The sequence below is a fragment of the Cuculus canorus genome, chromosome 2, assembly GCF_017976375.1.
Source record: "Cuculus canorus isolate bCucCan1 chromosome 2, bCucCan1.pri, whole genome shotgun sequence".
Lineage (NCBI taxonomy): Eukaryota > Metazoa > Chordata > Aves > Cuculiformes > Cuculidae > Cuculus > Cuculus canorus.
Window position 1 is genome coordinate 52,162,564 of NC_071402.1, and position 19,919 is coordinate 52,182,482.

The window sequence follows — 19,919 nt, forward strand, 5'->3', positions numbered from 1 at the left end:
CTAGTTATCTGCCACAGAATTAAAGTATGCCAGTCTTCTTAAATAACTAAGAACGAAGGGTCCCTGGAATATTTGATTAAATCAGGATCTTTTTAAATTGTGCCCTGACAGCTTTTCCAACAGACTTGAATTGTTTTACACACTTCAGCAGAACTATTTTTAACTGACGTCAATAGAGGCTTTACACTTACTTTGGCGTTCATCTAAGCATTTCCCTTTGATGTTACTAATGTTCCTAAGGGCTGAATTCAGTCCCATCAGACTGAAGGAAGTATCTTCGTTATCAGAGAATCAGTCATTGGAGAGACCACTGGCCGCTGGATACTTTCTGTAGGCAGGTGAGTCAATTGTGGGCACAGTGTTCAGGCCTCCTTTATTTTGTTGTCCGTTGAGAAATCCATGTTTGGGAAACAATTATACATATAACTTAACCCCTCCTCCAGTCACAATGCCATGGGAATATTCTCAAAGTAATTTGCAAAAATGAACACCTCATAGACTCAAACGTTAAAAATGTTCTTATGAAACTTCAGTGGTCCTTAGGCCTTTCTCTGGACTTTTATTTGGGAAGGAATCCATTTGTGGCTAAGTAGTAAATAGCACCTTGGTACAAACTTAAAAAGTTAATCAAAGCAGAATTTATTTTTTTAAATGGAAACCGAAGAATTTTTACTGCAGGGAAAATGGTCTTCAGTGGCTCTTTAGGAATGGACTAAGTGGTACTTAAGGAATGGGTAAGCTTCCAGTTGACTGGAATCAAGTTTCTCTTTCTTTTTTTTTTTAAAGGGCCTTGATAAAAATACGTCAAAAATAGAGACAACTGAAGAGCATTCAACATTGTTGGTCCTATAGGCTGTCATGATAAAAATTCACTGTGAGAGACCTGTTTAACAGGCAACCTTCCCTTCACCTCTCTGCTTCTTATCTGGTAGTGTGATGGTGGAAGATGGGACAGAAAACAGATACCCAGAAGGCTGTTGAAATGAGCAGATAGAAAAAAATTGATACCTCTACAGAAATGAAAGTTTTGTACACCTGACAACAAAATAAAATTCAAATAAATCCCACATCCCCTAAAGACTAAAATGAAAACAAAAGGGAGGAGGAAGTCTTTCCTCCATCAACAATATGTAATTCTTGATACTTAAAGGAAGGCAGATTCCAAGTGAGAGGTGGTTACGGCATGGTGGAAATGGCCTCTATCTGATTTCCTACAGCACGTACGGCTGGTGTGGGGCTGTTGAGTGCCTTCTCTTGTGGCCCACTAGTGTGAATGCGAATGTGGTTTTGATTGCTGTATCAGCCTGTCTTTTTGAAAAACAAGGGGCAAACAAGAGGTTTTACATTTCCCTCTCTTCCTTATCACTCTCAATACAAACATGCTCTCAACCTCATCCAGGCTTTGCATACAGGTCCCTTCAGGTGTTCAGGATTTCTTTACTGTCTTCTGATTCTCTAACAAGCAAGAGATCACCACTGAGTGGCCCCAGCTGCCACTCCAAGATGATAATGAGCTGATGTCCAAGTCTAAACAGCTCTATTAGTGACATCATTCAAACCTCAGGTGTTTGAAGTGGTGTCAGTACTCCTTAAATCAAAGAGATTCAAGCAGCACTGATTAGTCTTTTTTTTCTTCTAAATAATTCCTTAAAATAGCTGCCTTTTGCTAACGCTTGCATCATGAGTTCCTGTTTTGACATCTCTACTTTTCTTTATCTTCCTGACTCTTATTGTTTTCCAGCTACTAATGTGTAGAGATGTGTCTCATCATTCACTATATAGATGGTGAGATTTGTGGATTTCTGGAAAGTAATTCCTTAATTATGGAGCAGCTTAGCCAAGGAGAAGTGACCACCCATTGTGACTGCCTCTATCTGTTTCATTTTTTCTGTTCTTTGGGCAGGAGATTGCTTTTCCTTATGTGTTCATAAGTTAATGCGTATCTTTATTGCTCACAGAAACCCCTGATTATAATGCTGTACTCAACCTGAAATTCTTATCCTGGTAAAAAGTGTGTCCTGTCCTCCTGAGGAGAAGAGGCACCTTTTCCCTTCAAGTTAACCCCACTTTTCCAGTAGTTATCTGGCTCTGATGATTGTTGGAGAAGTGGAGGAAGGACTGGAAACCTGTCTAGATGAAACCTATCAGGAAATTTGAAGTATTTGAAAAATTCTGGGTGACTAAAACCCACCTCCTTGAACTTCATCTCAGTATTTCAGAACTCCACACGGAAGCTCCCATAAGCCTGGACATAAGTCAGGCATCAAGGGATGTGAGCTTGGCAGCAGGTGCAGGACCCTTTGTGTCAGATTATCATGACTAGGGTAGTACAGGTGGCAGAGGGAAACGGGTCATTGTATTTCAAGTGTTGCCATTCCTCTTGCCTATTAGCACAAACATTGTCGTGGGTGGTTTGGGCTAAGATGACAGTGAATTAATAGAAGCAGCTCAATCATAGGAACCTGCTCCCTTCTTTCAGCCTACCTGTGAGGACACCTACTCCTGGCAGAAGGGTAGAATGGGGAGCTGGTGGGCAGAAGGATGCAATATGTTTATTCTGGGTTTGAAAGTGTTTGTCTGTCAGAATCCTAAGCTTCTCCTTTTAAAAACAAAACCTGTTACTCACTTACAGGCCTTCATTAAAACAGCCATTTAGGTTAATTTGGCTGGCTGTACGCAAAACTTATGCTAGTATTCTCTGTCAGGTCAAATTTCTTCCTAGTATGAGCTTCCTAGTATGAACTGATACTTAGCCTTTTCCAACCATATCACACTGCTGAGGAGCATTTCTGTCTATCAGCGGAAGCCTCTTGGGCTGTCTGGAATGCTGTTTGGTTAACACTGGGTAAACACTGGTTCATTAATTCTCACACATATCCTTCAGCTCACACGTAAAAGCTAATAAATAGCATCACAGTCAGGGTGTTAAATTTAAGTTAAAGACATGCATATGCTTGGTAGTTCAATCCAGGGATACAAATCTGTTCATATATCTCTCTAGTTATGGCTGCATTTGTATTCAGAATCAAAGCTTGCAGTTGCCTCTGCTACCTCATTTACTGTTTTTCAAAATCCTTGATGACTGTGCAATTTGCATGAATTACACCACAGAGAACTGCATTGCCCTCTCTCCAGCACATATGCAAACAATAGACAGATGAGCCAACACCACCCAAACAAGCACGTTTTTTCCGGATTGCTCCATGTCCTACTCTGTTTCTCAAAATAATCATCTGCTGAATACAGAAACATAAGGTCAAAGATATTTGTCTCGAGTTCTGGGAGGGTTTCAGTCACTTACTCGAACTTTACAGATGTCCTTCCTCTCAAGGACAATATGTGTCTGGGTAAGATTTTGCAACCTATTTTTTACAAACTCCCTTTTTGTAAACTATACACATTTTGCTTTAGAGAGCTCATACTCAACTTCATATCAGCTCTCTTTTGGCAGAAAGCCTACAACTGATAATAACTACCCAAATTCATCCCCTGCCAAAGCAGTACAACAATCTTTTCTCTAAACACAAGCACTATTAACTGAGTGGAATTTATTCCATTTCTTTGTGTCTTCTACCTATAGTTTTAATGCTCGTATGAGTACTTCTTACTTGTACAGCATATCCCAAACTGCTAAATCCTTTAATGAATAGTTTAATGAAATATTAACTCAGTTTGTAATGCCAGCATTCTTAATTTCCCCGGCAGCACTGCAGTTCACTATCTGCTGGCTATGCTCTATCTCGTTCTCTTAAGTGATTCAGACTAAGATTTTAGATTCTTAGTACTTCTACTCAGGTTATAACCAAATACTTTTAACCCAGCTGATCTGCTGCCAGACAGAGACCGAAACATCAGGAAGATGCCTTACTGTAGCTGTCATGTTACAGGTTTCCAATGACATTCACATGCCCTATTTCAATATTCACCCACACCGTGAAGAGGAACCAGCTAGTGGCAGACCAGTGGGAAGTGGAGGCCAGGCATTTCTTGGTCTCAGAACTATTACAGAGCAACTTGTAGAAGCAGCATGCTGGGAAAAGGCTGCAAGACTGAGAACTGAATTTCTGGGTCATCTGTTCTGTGCTTACGCATCGGTGTAGCCATATTCCTCTGCAAATGCCTTACAATAATTTTGTGACTAAGCGCTGCTAATATAATCCACTGTAACACCAGTGACTTCTTTTGACTTCCTTCCTGTTTACCCTGATGAAATACAGAAAAGTTTATCCTTCTGTCTGGATGAGAACTGAGTTGTTATGGTTTACTACTTTTACACCATATAAAAGGCAGCCTTGAGAGGTGTCACTATCTTGCCCCATTGAAAGGAAGTTGATTGCAAAAGACATAGAATGACTACCTGTCTTGTAAAAAAAAAGGAATTAAACTTTCCTGATACCCTGTTACAGGCAAAAAATAAACCTAACTGTGAAACTTGTGCATGAATTTTTAAAGACCTGGTTCTATAAGGAGCTTTAGTCTCAACTCACATTGTCATCTCACTTTTATCTAATGCTTAAGAAAAGACACTGCCCTGAATACATAAACCCATCTGTGCAAAACCATTGAATTATGTACAGAAGGCAGGGGATGAATAAATAATTTAGCAGATTTTAAAGATGGGATCTTTTAAAAAAAGGTGAATGTTTTCCTGTCATTGAAAGGCATTCAAGCCATTGGGCTGTTGCACAAAGCTTTGGTTAATTTACTGTACCTTGCCCTCCTGGATGGTGACAACATCGGGCAAACCTCCAAGTACCCGTGCACGATCTGGAAATATAAATAAGGGTGTTTTTATTCAGTGTCTCAAAATCAACCGTATCCCAGATTCTGTTCCCCCTCTAGATCTTTCCTTTTATCTTATTTATGTACAACTTGTCTCTGATATCTGCACAAGCAAAAATTCAGCATTCTTAGCACACCATTTGGATGCTAAAAAAACATTGAATTCACAACAAAAAAAGTGTTAATAGCTGGTGTCAATCACTTACAGAGGGGAATTAAAGTACATGTGCTGTGTCCTGCAGATTTTGCCATCAATTTGGTGCTACTTTTTAATGCACATAAAAAAAAACAGGTTTTGAGAATTGGTGCTCTAACATTCCAGTGTCCTAAACTAAAGCAACAATATTTCCAAAAGCAAATGAATGACAGCTAATGAAGTGGTAGACATTAGGTTTTGGTCTAAATACAAAGACAGTCTAGGTGACAGGACTGAAATTCCACTCCTTTGTATGTATCTGGATGTAAATTGGATCAGTATCTGGTCTAGTTTTAATCTCAAAGTCCAGTAGGAATCTTACATAAATACAAATAAGTTGATCACATGCAGGCTCTGGTGCACTTATTCTGGAATATGGATTTTGTTCAGTGTAAGTCTTGGTGGAGTCTAGCAGAGGAAGGAAATGAGTCTACAGAATGTTTATCTCTCATCTGCTCTGTAAGAGATGTGCTCTGCAGCACAGAGATAACAATCTTAAGAGACCAGGAATAGGACTGTTATGTCAGCTAACATGCCAGTCCCTTATGAATGTTCCAGTGTTAGAAATTAAATGCCCAGGGCAAGGCTGTTATTGATGCCTTCACACTGTGTCAGCTGGCACACGTAGTGATCACTGTACATATCCAAGCCCTGCTCTATTTGGAGTCTATGTCCAGGAGGAGTTCGCTCAGATCTCTCTACGCATTTTTCTCCAACATTTCAAATGCCAGTTCTGCCCTCATTTTTATACAGGTCTGAAAGTCTTCTGCCGTGAGAGAGCTTTTTTGATGTGCTAGTTTTTTTCCCAAGTGATAGGATGAGAGGGAATGGCCTCAAGTAGAGCCAGGGAGGCTCAGATTGGACATCAGGAAAAATTCCTTCACCAAAAGGGTTATGAAGCACCAGAGCAGGCTGCCCAGGGAGGTGGTGAGTCGCCATCCCTGGAGGTATTTAAAAAATGAATAGATGAAGTGCTTAGGGATATGATCTAGTAGTGGACAGGTATGGTTTGGCTTGATGATCTCAAGGGTCTTTTCCAATCTAATGATTCTACGATTCCCTGGATTTTTCTGTCAATAGGCAGAATACCGAGCTTAATAATTCAAGTTAAATTCTAAAAACTTATTTGTTGAGTAATTAATACATACATTTGTTTTAGTTGCTATGTTGGAATTGAAACAGGCAAATGTATGAGGAGATTCAGGGATCTGTTTTTACGCAACGCAAAAGCTGCCATTGCTTTCTTACCCATTTCTGTATGTAGTGCAGAGACAGTTGACATTTTAGATAGTTCAAAACTATCCAAGCAATTTCCTCCATCTTTGAAAAAGAAGTTACTTTTGTGCATAAAACATGCATGAGAGATCTCAGCTATAAAGCTAGTTTTTAAAGAAGGCTAACTGGTAACAAGAACAGGAGCTTAGATGGGAAAAATCAACATAACTCGTAACTGTATTTTGATTAGCTGCAATGAGTACCAACGTTAAATCACTAAGAGCTTCTGGCTTCTCCTTAGTGTAAGGACAAACCCCTTTTAGGATCAGTGCATGCACATGCACCTGTATGCATGCCATCTCTTTCCCAACATGCAGCCTTCCGGGAGAGAAGAAAACCTTCATGAATGCGTTATTGCAACGAATGACAAAAAAGGACCACTTACTTTTCTCTGCAATCGCAGCTTGTCTGGAGTAGAAAGAACCAAAGAGAAGTCCAGTTTCAGTTAAGGTTTACTTAGAGTGATTGAAAAATAGCTTATCTTTTTAAACTGTCTTTAACACATTAGGACAAATAGCTCTCATCATTTGGAAATGCTGCTTTTTCTTCCTTACTCACTGTTATATAAGAGTTACTCCAAAGAAGTCACATGTAAAACTCCTACAGGCTTCTTTAGGACTAGGATTTTTTTCATAGGACATGTTTAACTCCAGATCATAACAAACAAATACTATTATTATTTTATGGCTACCATTAATGTATTTAAATGGTATAATACTTACTTTAATCTTTGGAACTCAGCAAAGGCTTCATCGAATGCTTGGTAAAGAGAAAAGTTTATTTTAAAGGTAGGTTCAGAGATAAGTCATCACAACTTTAAATTTAAAATTTAGAAATGAATTTAAAATGTAGACATCACTAAAGAAATATTAATGGATGGATGCAGGAGAGCAATAGGCTGAAATTATCATAAAATAAAGGAAGAAACCCACAAGCGGCCACCTAATTTACAGCTTAGAGCAGTGTTCTCCTGAACTGTTCTGATAGTGCACCTGTATCAGTAAATTTTTTTTAGCATGCCCTCATAATATATATTTATTTATAATATTATATAGATGTACCACTACAATTCTTCTATTTTTTCCCCACACTCTCATGGATCTTCTTGCATGCAGCCCACTTTGGAGACTACTGATTTATGAAACACAAGAACTCTGGTTTTGCCAAGTGCTTTTCACATCTGCTCAGAAGCATCACACTGATGAATACGAACGAACCAAACAGCAAACTCCTGTCTCCTTCGTAAATTCACAGTAGTGGTAGCTATCACCAAAGTGGGAGGTCAACCTCTCCACTTTGAAAGGGAAGAAATCTCTTTTCTCAGAAAGTGGAGGTAGCATAGAGAAGGAGGAATATGGAGATGATTATAAAGTTATTGCCCTTACACTGAGCTTGTAGACCCAAAGTAACGCTTTAGAGATGGGAAGAGCTGGGAATGGAAACTCAGCAGTTTGGAAGGCGTTAATCTATTCCCTAGGATCAGAGAGGTCTCTCAAAGTAAAACCATCCAACACTCAATCCAAATAATTTTAGCTGTTGCCCTAACAGTCCTCATTGTGCTGATGAAAGGGACCAGTCTTGACAGCTTTAAAGAATAAGGACCTTTATTATATCTATGAAAGAAACGCAGTAGGAAAGTAACAGAATAAACTTGTCCCTCACTTCTTCCTTTAAATATTACTTGGAAGGGAGAGATACAGAAGGCATTCAGTGCTACAGCTTGTATTTAAAACTGCCAATCAATGTCAGCAACACAAAGGATTTTGTAAGATAGCTCAGAAACTGGGCTGGCATCTTATGAAGCAAACTGCAAGCAGATATCTGGAATAGGAAAAAGCTCTTCGCAATTGATGACCCAAGGTTGAAGAAAACAAATCACACTGTCCCTGCAACACTGCCAGGCTGCTGGATATACACAGAGCCCCTACAATCCAAAAAGTAACAGGTCTGAGCAAGATTCTGCTATAGAAGCTCCTCCCCAAACACAGTGTAGTGCCCACATATAGATGATGTTAGCAGAGGGAATAGCCTACCTTGTCCAGAAAGATCTACTGTCTTTTTGTGTGCTGTTTTACCATCAAAGAGTTCCATTATATATTTTCCTTTGTCCTGTGGAGTTGGCTCATTGATCTGCAACCAGATCTGCTCCCCAGTGACACCAGTCTTCACTCGGTCTGTAAACCTAATCTGAGTATCGCTGAAAAATACACAGCAATGTTATCCTTTTGTTTTACTGGAGTGTAAATGAGATTTGTTCATCACGAGCCACTGAGTATGTCTTCTGTTACTAACTGATTTCCAAGGTGCTGTGGTATGCCCCCATACTTTGAAACTTTTGAGGTAAAATTCTTAATAGAGCTGTGGACCAACAAGGCAGAACTGACACAACAGTCTTTCCCTGTTCAAGTCTAGCTCTCCTCAAAGCTTACAGTAAAAGTACACATCTTAGTGTATGACCTGAGCCATAGAAGAGTTATACAGATTTAAAACCCAGATCTCTGAACGGTAATCCATGCATCTTCAAATGTTCATGTACTCCTTTTAGCATAAGATTATTTCTTCTTGGGCAAAACAAAACTATATAGGGCAGTACCTACAAATCCCCCACACTTCTGTCCAAAATGGGTTTTGCCTCATTGAAGTGTTTTCTGACACTTTGCTGTGCTTTGGCATTTACAATTAAACATACTTTGACAGAAGTATATCTTCTTCCACAAAAAAATATCAATTTCTCAGCTTCCTATCTAGGCACTTAATTGCCTTGGATGAGGCAAAAGATAGCAGTCAAATAAGGTACTCATTTTCTTTTTGTCTTTAAATTGATAACTTTGAATATACTAGAGGGTCAAAGAACATTTTTAGTAGATTAATTTGATGTGTGTCAAGATTAAATTACCTTCTAAAAATTAAATAGAGAAAGGAGAGAGAGAAAAAAGAGAGAGAGAAATACAGGATACTTTATGTTCACTTCCATTTTGGAAATGCTTAGGACTCCTGGTGATACCAGGCTGAAATGAGTGCTGAGAAACAGGAAAACCTCAAACTGCTTTCATTTTTCTGACAGTGTTGCTGGTTAGCATCAGTGTTAGTAATTACAGCCAGACAGCTACAGCACATCCTGTGCCTTGTTTACATGAGTTTTACTGAGAGATCAGTAATTCAAATTCCATCCTAAAGACTAACTACTACCATGTCCACAGGAAGTGAAGCACCAAGAATAGTAATGACAGATTTGAAGTGATTCAAATCTATTATTACTATTAAATAAAATTAAGTTGTTTACTTCTTTGGGTTTTCCAGTACATGTTGTTTGTGCTGGCTCAGAATTCAAAGCTGTCTCATGGATTTTGATGTGTAAATCCCATTAATTTTACGGAAGGCTGAGCATTCACATTCTTTTTAAAAATCTCAGTTCTTCTGTCTGTCTTAGGTTTGTAACGCTTACAGGAAGGACATCTGATTTTCCTGCCCTAGGCACATGCTGAAACTTGCTTTGCCTCCTAAACACAAACCCGTGCTTTAAGAGGACATGCCCACTCGTCCCAGTTCACATGAGTTGCAGCTTGCAGACAAGTAGACCTTCAGGCTAGGTATCTCTGAACTGTGGTACTGTCCTCTTTTAAACCTTATCAGTCTCAGGTTATATTTGCATCACTGCTTAAAACTGACTCAGGGAAAGATGCAACTCCCATTGGGGAGGTGGGAAGTGTTCTGAGGCAACCTGGCCCTGACAGCATCCCATGACACAAGACCATATGTCTCACAAGGGAAACACCAGGAGGGCCCTGCATTACCAACATCCATCTCTTATACTGGTTTCACATGGGTGTAATTCACTGAAACTACCTCATATGAGAGAAAGACTCATGAGAGACGAGAAGAAACCTGGGATCTTGTCTCTCTCATATATCCAAGTTCCCTCTGAGTCTATGAAAATAAAATTGCACTGTCTTTTGCTAAGCTTTTGCATACTTACTTGTGCACCCAACCTACTCTCAGATCTTCAACGTAATAATTAACATAGGAGTACAGTCTGATACCCTCAGCTGTGCTCTGGATTTTCAGGTCTGTTGCAGATAAAGCTGAAAGAAGAGCACATGGTTTTATGCAGCCATTCATTGTCACAATGAGTTATTCATTCGAAAAGAGAATTAAGTGCTTACCAATCTTTCTGCATACTTCATTCATCAGATCTGCGAAAGCTGTGGAAATAAAATCCAGAGACTAAGACTCTGTCTGCAGCTCAAGCACAGTCAATAATAGGACAAGTACTGGCTCTGAAATATTCTCCCCACTAGGTTTGAAAAATAAATCAGACCTACTTTATAAAGCATATTAGAAATCTAAGTAATGCAGAAGTATATCCTGTTTTTCCATGATTATCACAATTTGTATAACAGCAGCCTTGGTGAATACTGCTACAGCTGAACAAAACTGTATTATCTTTTTTTTTTCGCCCACAAATGACACTATTCAGTTGGAATCCTAACCCATCTATATACATTGCAATGGATAAGTTTTTCTCCATTTGCTTGGAAACGTAAGTGACATTTTAAAAATACAGTAATCAAAATGAGTGGAAAGGCCCCTAAATAAATGAATCGCTGAACATAATAAAAATGTGAAATATTTTAAAATTATCTAGTTATATAATTTCTTTCTATACTCATTGACTTACATTTCTGAAGGCCCTCTGAGGAAACCTGTTATCATTTTGCTCAGCATTAGTCATCATATTCTCCCAAATTTGTACAGAATGCAGATGCAAAAAGCTGTATTTAATATTAGTTGAACTGAAAAATCTCAAGTTTTGTAATGAGAAGATCTTATACACGGGAGGAGAAAAGCCACAGGAAGGTGACACACCCAGTTGTCTGTATTACCCCAAACCCACTTGCAGGCGAGCAGTCAGGCTGTCAGTTGGTGTGGCTGACAGCATGCAGAAAGTGGCTCTGACCTGTGTCATTAAGCTTTAGCTCACTGGAGTCCTTTCCTCTGTCATCCTTCAGTATGACTTCATAAGTGCCAGCATCTTTCTTAGAAAACTGCAATATTGTAACAATAAAATCAGTTTTCAGAACAGTTAATGTAGAAAAATCTAGATTTTACTACTCAATCATAGAATAGAATCATAGAATACTTTGGGTTAGAAGGGACCTTAAAGATCATCCAGTTCCAACCCCCTGCCATGGGCAGGGACACATCCCACTAGATCAGGCTGCTCAAAGCCCCATCCAACCTGGCCTTGAACACCTCCAGGGATGGGGCATCCACAACTTCCCTGGGCAACCTGTGCTGGTGCCTCACCACCCTCATAGTGAAGAAATTCCTCCTTATGTCTAGTCTAAATCTGCCCCTCTCCAGTTTATACCCATTGCCTCTATTCCTGTAACTACAAAAATTTGTAAACAGCCTCTCCCCACCTTTCCTGTAGCCCCTTCAGGTACTGGAAGGTCACTATAAGATCTCCTCAGAGCCTTCTCTTCTCCAGGCTGAACAACCTCAATCCAGCTGATGTTCTGTCCCTGTCCCCAGGGATGTGCCTGATGCCTGGGGCTGGGTCTGCCCCAATGTCCCCCCCACTGGTTGGCCTTCTCCTGGCTGGGGCAGTGGGACAGTCTTTGGCTGGGAGGTCCTGCAGCTGTGGAGGAGTCTATGGCCCCAGGGTTCCCTGACACTTCTTCCTTTCCTCAGCCAAAGAACCAAGATAAAAGAGATGAAGTGGTGACTGCAGGTCACCCCACCCCACCCCACCGCCCCCCTCGGTCTTCAGCAAGGCTGGGTAGGGACCAGACCTCTCTGGTGACTCTGCATGGGTGGTCCTCTGAACAACAAGCACTTTCCAAATGCCATTCAAAATATAAATGTGGTCTCATTCTGTTGTTAAACAGACATGCAAAGGAAGCGACAAGCTTATTATCTTTTCTGTCGTCATTTCCTGAAAGTCTGAATGAGCAGTTATAGATAGACATTTGCTTTAGCTAAAACACAGGCGCCTCATGAGTTTTTCCATTCTTAAAACCCATTTCCTTTTTTGATTGTTTGGCTGAGCTATCAGATTAGAAAGTATCGTTCATCTGAATTCTTAGCACTAACTTCAGCTGGGGGCTAACAAGGACAGTCACTCACCTCGGATATCAGCAGAGTACACACACCATCTTTAAAGTCATGTTCTTCATCTACCATTATCTGCCTGTCGTCTTTGTACCATACAATGTGTGTTTCCTTCTTAATATTAGCCACCTAAAATGGATGAAAACCACATCACAATTATTGTCTTCATTCAAGCAGGGGAAGATAGTGTTCCACGTGTTAGTCTGTTAAATAAAAGAGCAGCAACCTTTAAAACTTGATCGCAGTGAATTATTGCAGGTCTCCATTTTAAAATGAGGGATGCAAGAGGGAATATAACAGGGATGAAAACAGAGAGAGAAAGGGACTGCCAGTAGCTTCAAGGAGCCCAGGGAACCACTCGGTTCTGTTCAGGTGATTTCTACAAACATGAACTGGCCAAAAACGGGAAAGTCTCAGGATTCACAAAGACTTGTCATCCCTGTTCAGGTGGCTTTTCCTGGGTGGATGGCTGACAGAGCTGAACTAAAAAGTTCAAGGTGTTTTCTAAGGTATTTTGTTACACGCAATGAGCAGTCACCCCAGCATGATTAGTCTTCAGAGGCTCTTTTGCTATCCAATATGCAGTTCTGAGTACACAAAGGGCATGTCTTTAGTTCCTTCCTATGCTCACTGTCTAAGTAGTCATAGGTCAAAGTGCTTTGAACATTGTACTCAATGTTTTCTTTGCTCCTTACCTTACATTTCAACATCACGTTACACTCATCAGTAACTTCCCATCCCAGTTTATCCACAAAATGAGGGCCTGTTTAAAATTACAGATATATTTTTAAGGATCGCATAAATGGTATTCATGATACAAAACCAAAGACAGATGTATTTTTCATGACAAAATTACTGATAAATTTTAGTGTTGCTTCCTTTTCCCTATTTCCCCTTCAAAAGCTAAGCAACTATATAACAGAATAAAAGCATTTATTTCAAATGAACATATGTAAATATAAACAAGCTTTTATACTTAACAAGCTAACGCATATGTGATTCTTGTAAATATCCATATTATCACCTTGTTTCCTGTGCCATTCTTTTCTCTGGAAGTCTGCTTCATCCTGCAGCTTCTTGAATACTAGGAATTAAAACCAGCAAGAAATATTGAGGTTAAACATTAAGTACCATTTATGTGGTACTGAATGTCACTATAACAGTTAGGTGCAACTCTGTGTCTTGGAGGTCAATGAGAATCCTGCCATAGCGACAGGTTTTCACTGAACATTTTGAAGTGTCAGAAGCTAATTAGAGCCAACCCAACATTCCTAGCTGCTTGCAGTCATTAGGATTTTAATTTGTCATGTCTGATGAAGCGTAATTCCCAATCATGCAGCTACTTTCCACTCTTGGTAGGAAGGCAAATGAGCAGCAGCACAATCAGCAAGCTGCTCGAGCTCTAAGAGTTTTAGCTACTTGTTCCCACCTGAATGGTCTTTGTACATGGGAAATTTTTATTCCATCCATAGAAAATTAAACCATAACAGACTGCAATATTTTACATGTCTATAAAAATTCCCCTTCCTTCCAGCATTTTAAAAAAAATCACACACCTGCCCTGTCCTATATGAGGCAGGCAAGAACTGTGACATGAAAAAAACCATCTATTGGTACTGAAAACAGTGGAAAGTGAAGACAACAACTGGGGTAGCCTCAGTATAATTTTCCCAGCCACTGTGCAACGTAGATCATCTTACCATCACCAATGAGGACAAGGCTGGATTGATTGGTTGCTTTTCCATCCTGCAGTTGGAAAGTGTAAGTCCCTTCATCTTTGTCCTCAAGTTTATCCATAATCATTTCAACAAGGCCGGTCTTCTGGTCCACCTTCATTTTATATTTCTTCAGGAATGGAAAGTAAAGCAACAGTTAATGGACATCAGAGTCAGAAAATATTTGTCAAATGTTATATCGTCTCTTTAGGTTAAATTTTGTTTTCTTTATTCAGATTCACATTATCTTGAGCTCCAGCTCTAAATGTAAAGACAAATAAATAAGAAATCTATTAAAGGTGAAGTCTGTTTACTGATGCTATACAAACATGTTACATTCCTGTTGTATGGCAACTACTGTGTTCTTCATTAGAGAGGTTTAGATTTGCATCTCTCCAGAATAACTCTTTTTTTAAGGATGATTATACTTTTATAAGGTTTTGCGTAGAATGCTCCATCTGTACCTTCTACCTAATATCAATGTTGCAACAAAAGCATGCCACGTCATGGTTTTGAGAGCAACTAGTTCTGCTGTTGGAAACAATCACTTGAGAATTTTTCCTTGGTATAATAAACTCCTCCAAAAGAGCAAAGGGAAGTGACAACTGAGCACAGGGGTATGCTAGTGCCATAGATGAAGGAGAAAGGATGAATCTGGGCTACTGCAGTGATTCCTTGAGGACCACAGTAATTGCTTACCTGGACTACCTTATTGCAAGAACTCCTATGGTCCCCACCAGTTAACAGAACATGTGGTAGTCACAAAGGTGGCAGGAAGTAATTTAACTCCATTTTGTAAACTGCATCCAGGAGAATTCAGCTGCAGCTCAGAACTATGGACAAAATCTTTGTAATGATGCTTTCAATGACATATGTTATTTCCCATGAAAATGCATTAGTATCAAACACTAGTTGGAAGCGTATTGGAGACGGAGACATTGATACTCATTAAATTTCAAACACGTGTAAGCAATAAAAAGGTTTACCTCTCCATTGAAAATCTCTTTATCATTAAACACAAAGTTGGCTTTTGCATTGCCAGACAGTTTTTCAGCTTGCAACCAGAATCTCACTTCTCCTTTTTCCAAAATTTCCACTGCCAACTCAGAGGCAAGTGGGACAGCTACAAAGAAGAAAGAGAAGAGTGAAGCATATACTTTGCCTGTACCCCAACAACTGTTTTCTTCTGTAATCAGAAAGCCATTTCTTCCTTACGTATTCAGATACTGTATGCAAAGTAGCTAGCTTATGGTAGCTCTTCATCATATAAACAGAATGCCTCTCTACCTCACACACACAGGACGACAGACAAGATTTAATCTTTTGATCCTTCAATCACTAGATCTGTACAGACCGGATTTGAGTTATGGTGGTGCCCTCCATTCTAACACAAAGCTAAATCTATTTCAAAAGTTGAATTGCAAGTATTTCTGTGGTATAATGTGAGTCTGTATGGTTCATATTTAATGAGTTGCTTAACAATACTACTGTAAGACAGTGAAATCACGGATATCACAAAGGTATGAGATGTTTGTGGAGGTGATAAAAACACCATCCTAAGCAGAAAGAAGAATGTTCATATTGTCATGTGTTACAGGAAAGAGGGAGGGAATTAATCTCAGCAGGAAATTTCTGCATATGTAGATCATTAAAGCTGAATTTACTATAGTTGCCTGCTTTGTTAACCTTAAACCTCAAGCATGAAGCCAGATCTGAAAGTCAGCTGCTGAACTGCAGGTTGGGAGATTTTTGTAAGCACCTTGTTCCTTTGCTGGGTGGAACCTCCATCTCCCAGAATTCAGTAAGTATTACAACATACCCACAATATCTCCAATACATTTCATTTGCCTATGAATAAAGGAAATCCCTCACATATAGATGAATTCTTCATATTAGCTGGGAAAAAAAACATGTGAACAGTACCACAGGTAGTTTTAGCCTTTTTTTTTGCTGTTGGTTTTCCTTGTTCTTGTTAGCAAAAGTTCTCAGCTTACTTTCACTGTATTTTTTTTTGTTAAAATATCTTTACCAGCAACATTAAACATGAGCATTTAGACTCTGATTTTGGGAGATATTGGTCATTGTATTGGCTTCCATCATTTTTAGCTGTCTTAGAGGGTGCTCAGATACGTACTCTGAGGAGCACATGTGCAGTGTGTGAACTGTACCCCAATCTCCACTTTCACAGCAGTGTGCTGTGCATTGCAAGGGTGTAACATGGAACAGCTGAGGACAGCGTATAAACACATTGCAAAATTCTTGATGATGTAGTCTGGTGATAGAGTGAAGATACACTTCCCTCCAGGCAGATCCCAAGACAGCGTTGTTTTTCCCTTCCAACTGAAAACTATCCTCTCCTCTCCTCTCCTCTCCTCTCCTCTCCTCTCCTCTCCTCTCCTCTCCTCTCCTCTCCTCTCCTCTCCTCTCCTCTCCTCTCCTCTCCTCTCCTCTCCTCTCCTCTCCTCTCCTCTCCTCTCCTCTCCTCTCCTCTCCTCTCCTCTCCTCTCCTCTCCTCTCCTCTCCTCTCCTCTCCTCTCCTCTCCTCTCCTCTCCTCTCCTCTCCTCTCCTCTCCTCTCCTCTCCTCTCCTCTCCTCTCCTCTCCTCTCCTCTCCTCTCCTCTCCTCTCCTCTCCTCTCCTCTCCTCTCCTCTCCTCTCCTCTCCTCTCTCTCCTCTCCTCTCCTCTCCTCTCCTCTCCTCTATGCTACTCGGTGTATGCAAAGGTCCAGCTACAGAAGGAAAGGATTGGGACTGAGGTAGTGTCCAATCTCTCTCATCTTTCTGTATGCACTGTCCTAAATGGTTGGGGTGCCTTCTGGAGCAGAGCTACCATCCCAATGACTGCCAAACTAAGTCAGGGGATGAGGACCTCTCGTGTCTTTTCCTACACTCACCCTTTCCCTGCACCTACAACCTCCCAAACCTGCGTATCTGCCTTTGGTGCCTGAGCAGCACAGGGCCTGTCTCTTGTGAAAATAAGGCTTCTGAGAGGTGAGGCAAGAATCACAGGATAAAAGGGAATTATGAAACAGACACAGGCTTAACCAAAGAGAGTAAAGCAGAGTAAAGCCTGAAGCCTGGAGGGATGGTGTTAGCACAAGGGAGCAGGGCAAAGAACAACTCCACAGGAGTGTGCCTCAGCAGTGCACGTGGTCCACGTGAAGCTTCCTCACCCAGCGCATCACCTCGCTTCTAAGAAACAAAAGGAATCTCAGGTCTCATGCAATTTCTCAAAACAAAGCATCTGAAATTCTACAGGAGCCAGTGGAAGCAAGAGAGGGAGGGCGTGAACAGACATCAGGCTGCACTGCTTTTGTCTCACTGTCAGCAATTTTAAACTCCCACTTGATTTGCATGTAATTAACTATGAATATCTTAGTCTAATATGGAAGAGAGGAAAGTATCTTAGAAGCTGTTTAGTAAAGGGTTGAAAGGATGCAAAAAGATTCTGTTTTGGGAAAAGTCTGTTCACTCCCCAGCCCAAAGGAACTGGGCAGATCTGTGATACAGAAAAGTCTTATTTTAAAATATTTCTATAAGCACCAACTGACAGCTACTTTAGGCATTTTCCAGCCATTGCGCTTACAAGGTTTTACACCCTATTTGTATAGCATCACAAATTACCACAATCACTTGACAAGGAGTCCTCGGGCAGTTGCTAAATGGAAGAGCTGGACAAATCTATTTTAGTAACACAAATACAGTATTGCAGCCATACGTAGTTGCATTCTGTAAGGCCACATTATTCAAGCAACCCATTTTCCCAAGGAGTTACTGGCTGCAGATGTTTCTAAGCAGAAGTTACAATTAAATGCAGTTCAGAACAACAAACAAAGCAACATGCAAGCGCTTATGTTTAATCAGCTATGCCTAGCAACTAGAACAGAATAGAATATTTTTTTAGAGAATATGAGTAATCGTCAAAGAGAATATCTGGAGATATTACTGAAGTTTTGTGCGTGCCCATAGGAGTTTTTCTAGCCTCACACTCAAAACAAGCTGCATATTAACCCTTATTTGTAAGATTTTTGGTGATGTTGGCAGGGTCTAGAGAGGCCAAATCAAGTAAGACAGTTTCCTCCTTGAGGATACATTCTTCAGTGATCTCCCTTTTTGCCTGTGTCTTCTAGGAGTTTGTGCACAGCTAGAAGTGTATGGTTACCTGACATGTAAATGAAACGGTCTGTGTCCCGAGGAGGTTATTTTGTGACATTAGTTATGAACACAGAGGGTGGAAGAGCACTAAGAAGAGAAGGACTGGGGCAAGTATGGATGTACAATGACAGGAAGGTTTTGTGATGACTATCTTTCAGCATGAAGATACAATTAACACAAAACAACCGGGAGGAGCAGGAGTAAATAAAGGGATGGTTGGGTTCTCATTAAGCTGTCAAAGGGTGATATGATGTGTTGAGAAGAGTAGAGCTGATATGGAAATAAACACAGAAGGAAATGAGAAGAGAGATGATGTGAGCAAAAAAGGCAAGCCATTTCTGTAGCCAGGCTTTGACTGAGCTGAGATGCACAATGTGAGCTGAGCTGGCAGAGGTACAAGCAGTGCATGCACAAAGTTGAAAGTGTTAGAACATAGGCAAGATTTTTATTGCCTGGAATGAAGAAGAAGAAAATGTAATGGGAAAAGATGAGACAAAGTTTAGGTCTTGTCTTGTTGTACGTAACAGAATGCATTATACTATCCAATTTATTATTTTTGTGCAATTATTGAAGTTACATTCTAATGAAAATAACCAAGTTATCCTACTACCCCAGGACATCGCAAAGGTATGGGAGGCCTTTGGAGCTGACAAAAATACCATCCCAAGCAGAAGGAAGGATGTTCACAGTGTCAAGTGTTACAGAGAAGAGGAAGGGAATGAATTTCAGCAGAAAAAATCTGTATTACATTACATTACAGATGAATTTAGTACAGCCGCCTGCTTTTTTAACCTTATATTTAACTTATGCTTACTTCAGTTGGAGTAAGTTAGAGAATTTTTCAAATTGAGGTTTTCAAATCATATTAGGTATCTTAAGTAAGTATAAAGGCTGTTCTGGAGAAAAAACAAAGCCAATGGGATACTTATTTTTCAACTGTAATATTGACTTATCGTATGCTCAGACCAATAGCCTGAAATAGATCAGGAAGAACACCAGTAATACACAAATCTACTGGAAGGAGGGGATGAAGGAATCTTAAAATTTCAATTCAAAACTACTTCCACTTTAAAATACTATAGTGACTTCCCTATCTGATGGCAGGAGTTACAGACGTGTTTGGTTCACTTACTTGGGAATTTGCGTTCGTGGCTCAGAGCAAGTAGGCGTTTCATTTCTGCAAAAGAAATAAAAGAAATAATATAAGGTGTGCATGCCTTATGGATCTGAGAGACACAGCAGCAGGGAAAAACAGATGTGAAAACAAAACAGGTATGCTTAATAGACATTGTGTCTACCTTCCTCATCAATTGTGTGGCTTGATGAAACCCCATCAGTGTCTGTGACAATACAAGAGTAAATTCCCAAATCATCTTCTCCAAGATCCTTAAAGGTAGCTTTTGACCTTTAGGGGAAAAACATACATTTTGATGAAAAGAATAGACCAGTCTGAACCAAACCTTTCCTTTATGTCTGTAATATGAGATAAAAATAGTCTTGTGTTAGCTTTTGCTCTTATTGAACAGGCAAATGCAGGGCTCTGGCCAGTATAAACCACAGCAGATCCATACATGGTACCACATGTGGTACAAATGGAGATGGCACGAATGCCATAAGATCGATAGTGCTAAAAGAACTGGAGATGACTAACTCAAGCATGCTTAAAAACATGTTGTAAAGTCT

The 19,919-nt window shown here is 40.0% G+C and overlaps 1 protein-coding gene across 5 annotated transcripts in view; it reads right to left on the minus strand.

The window, feature by feature from the left end:
* MYOM1 (myomesin 1) overlaps positions 1–19,919 on the minus strand; it is an 81,148-nt gene that overhangs the window by 8,947 nt on the left and 52,282 nt on the right. For all 5 annotated transcript variants that reach the window (XM_054058779.1, XM_009568007.2, XM_054058777.1 and 2 more), the window contains 14 exons: positions 19,535–19,641; positions 19,369–19,413; positions 15,069–15,205; positions 14,068–14,212; positions 13,392–13,451; positions 13,063–13,130; positions 12,383–12,496; positions 11,211–11,298; positions 10,417–10,455; positions 10,230–10,335; positions 8,287–8,450; positions 6,976–7,012; positions 6,639–6,661; positions 4,712–4,767 (listed from right to left, as the gene is read on the minus strand). In XM_054058779.1, the coding sequence (XP_053914754.1) occupies positions 4,712–4,767; positions 6,639–6,661; positions 6,976–7,012; positions 8,287–8,450; positions 10,230–10,335; positions 10,417–10,455; positions 11,211–11,298; positions 12,383–12,496; positions 13,063–13,130; positions 13,392–13,451; positions 14,068–14,212; positions 15,069–15,205; positions 19,369–19,413; positions 19,535–19,641 (1,189 nt within the window). The remainder of the gene's footprint in view (positions 1–4,711; positions 4,768–6,638; positions 6,662–6,975; positions 7,013–8,286; positions 8,451–10,229; positions 10,336–10,416; positions 10,456–11,210; positions 11,299–12,382; positions 12,497–13,062; positions 13,131–13,391; positions 13,452–14,067; positions 14,213–15,068; positions 15,206–19,368; positions 19,414–19,534; positions 19,642–19,919) is intronic.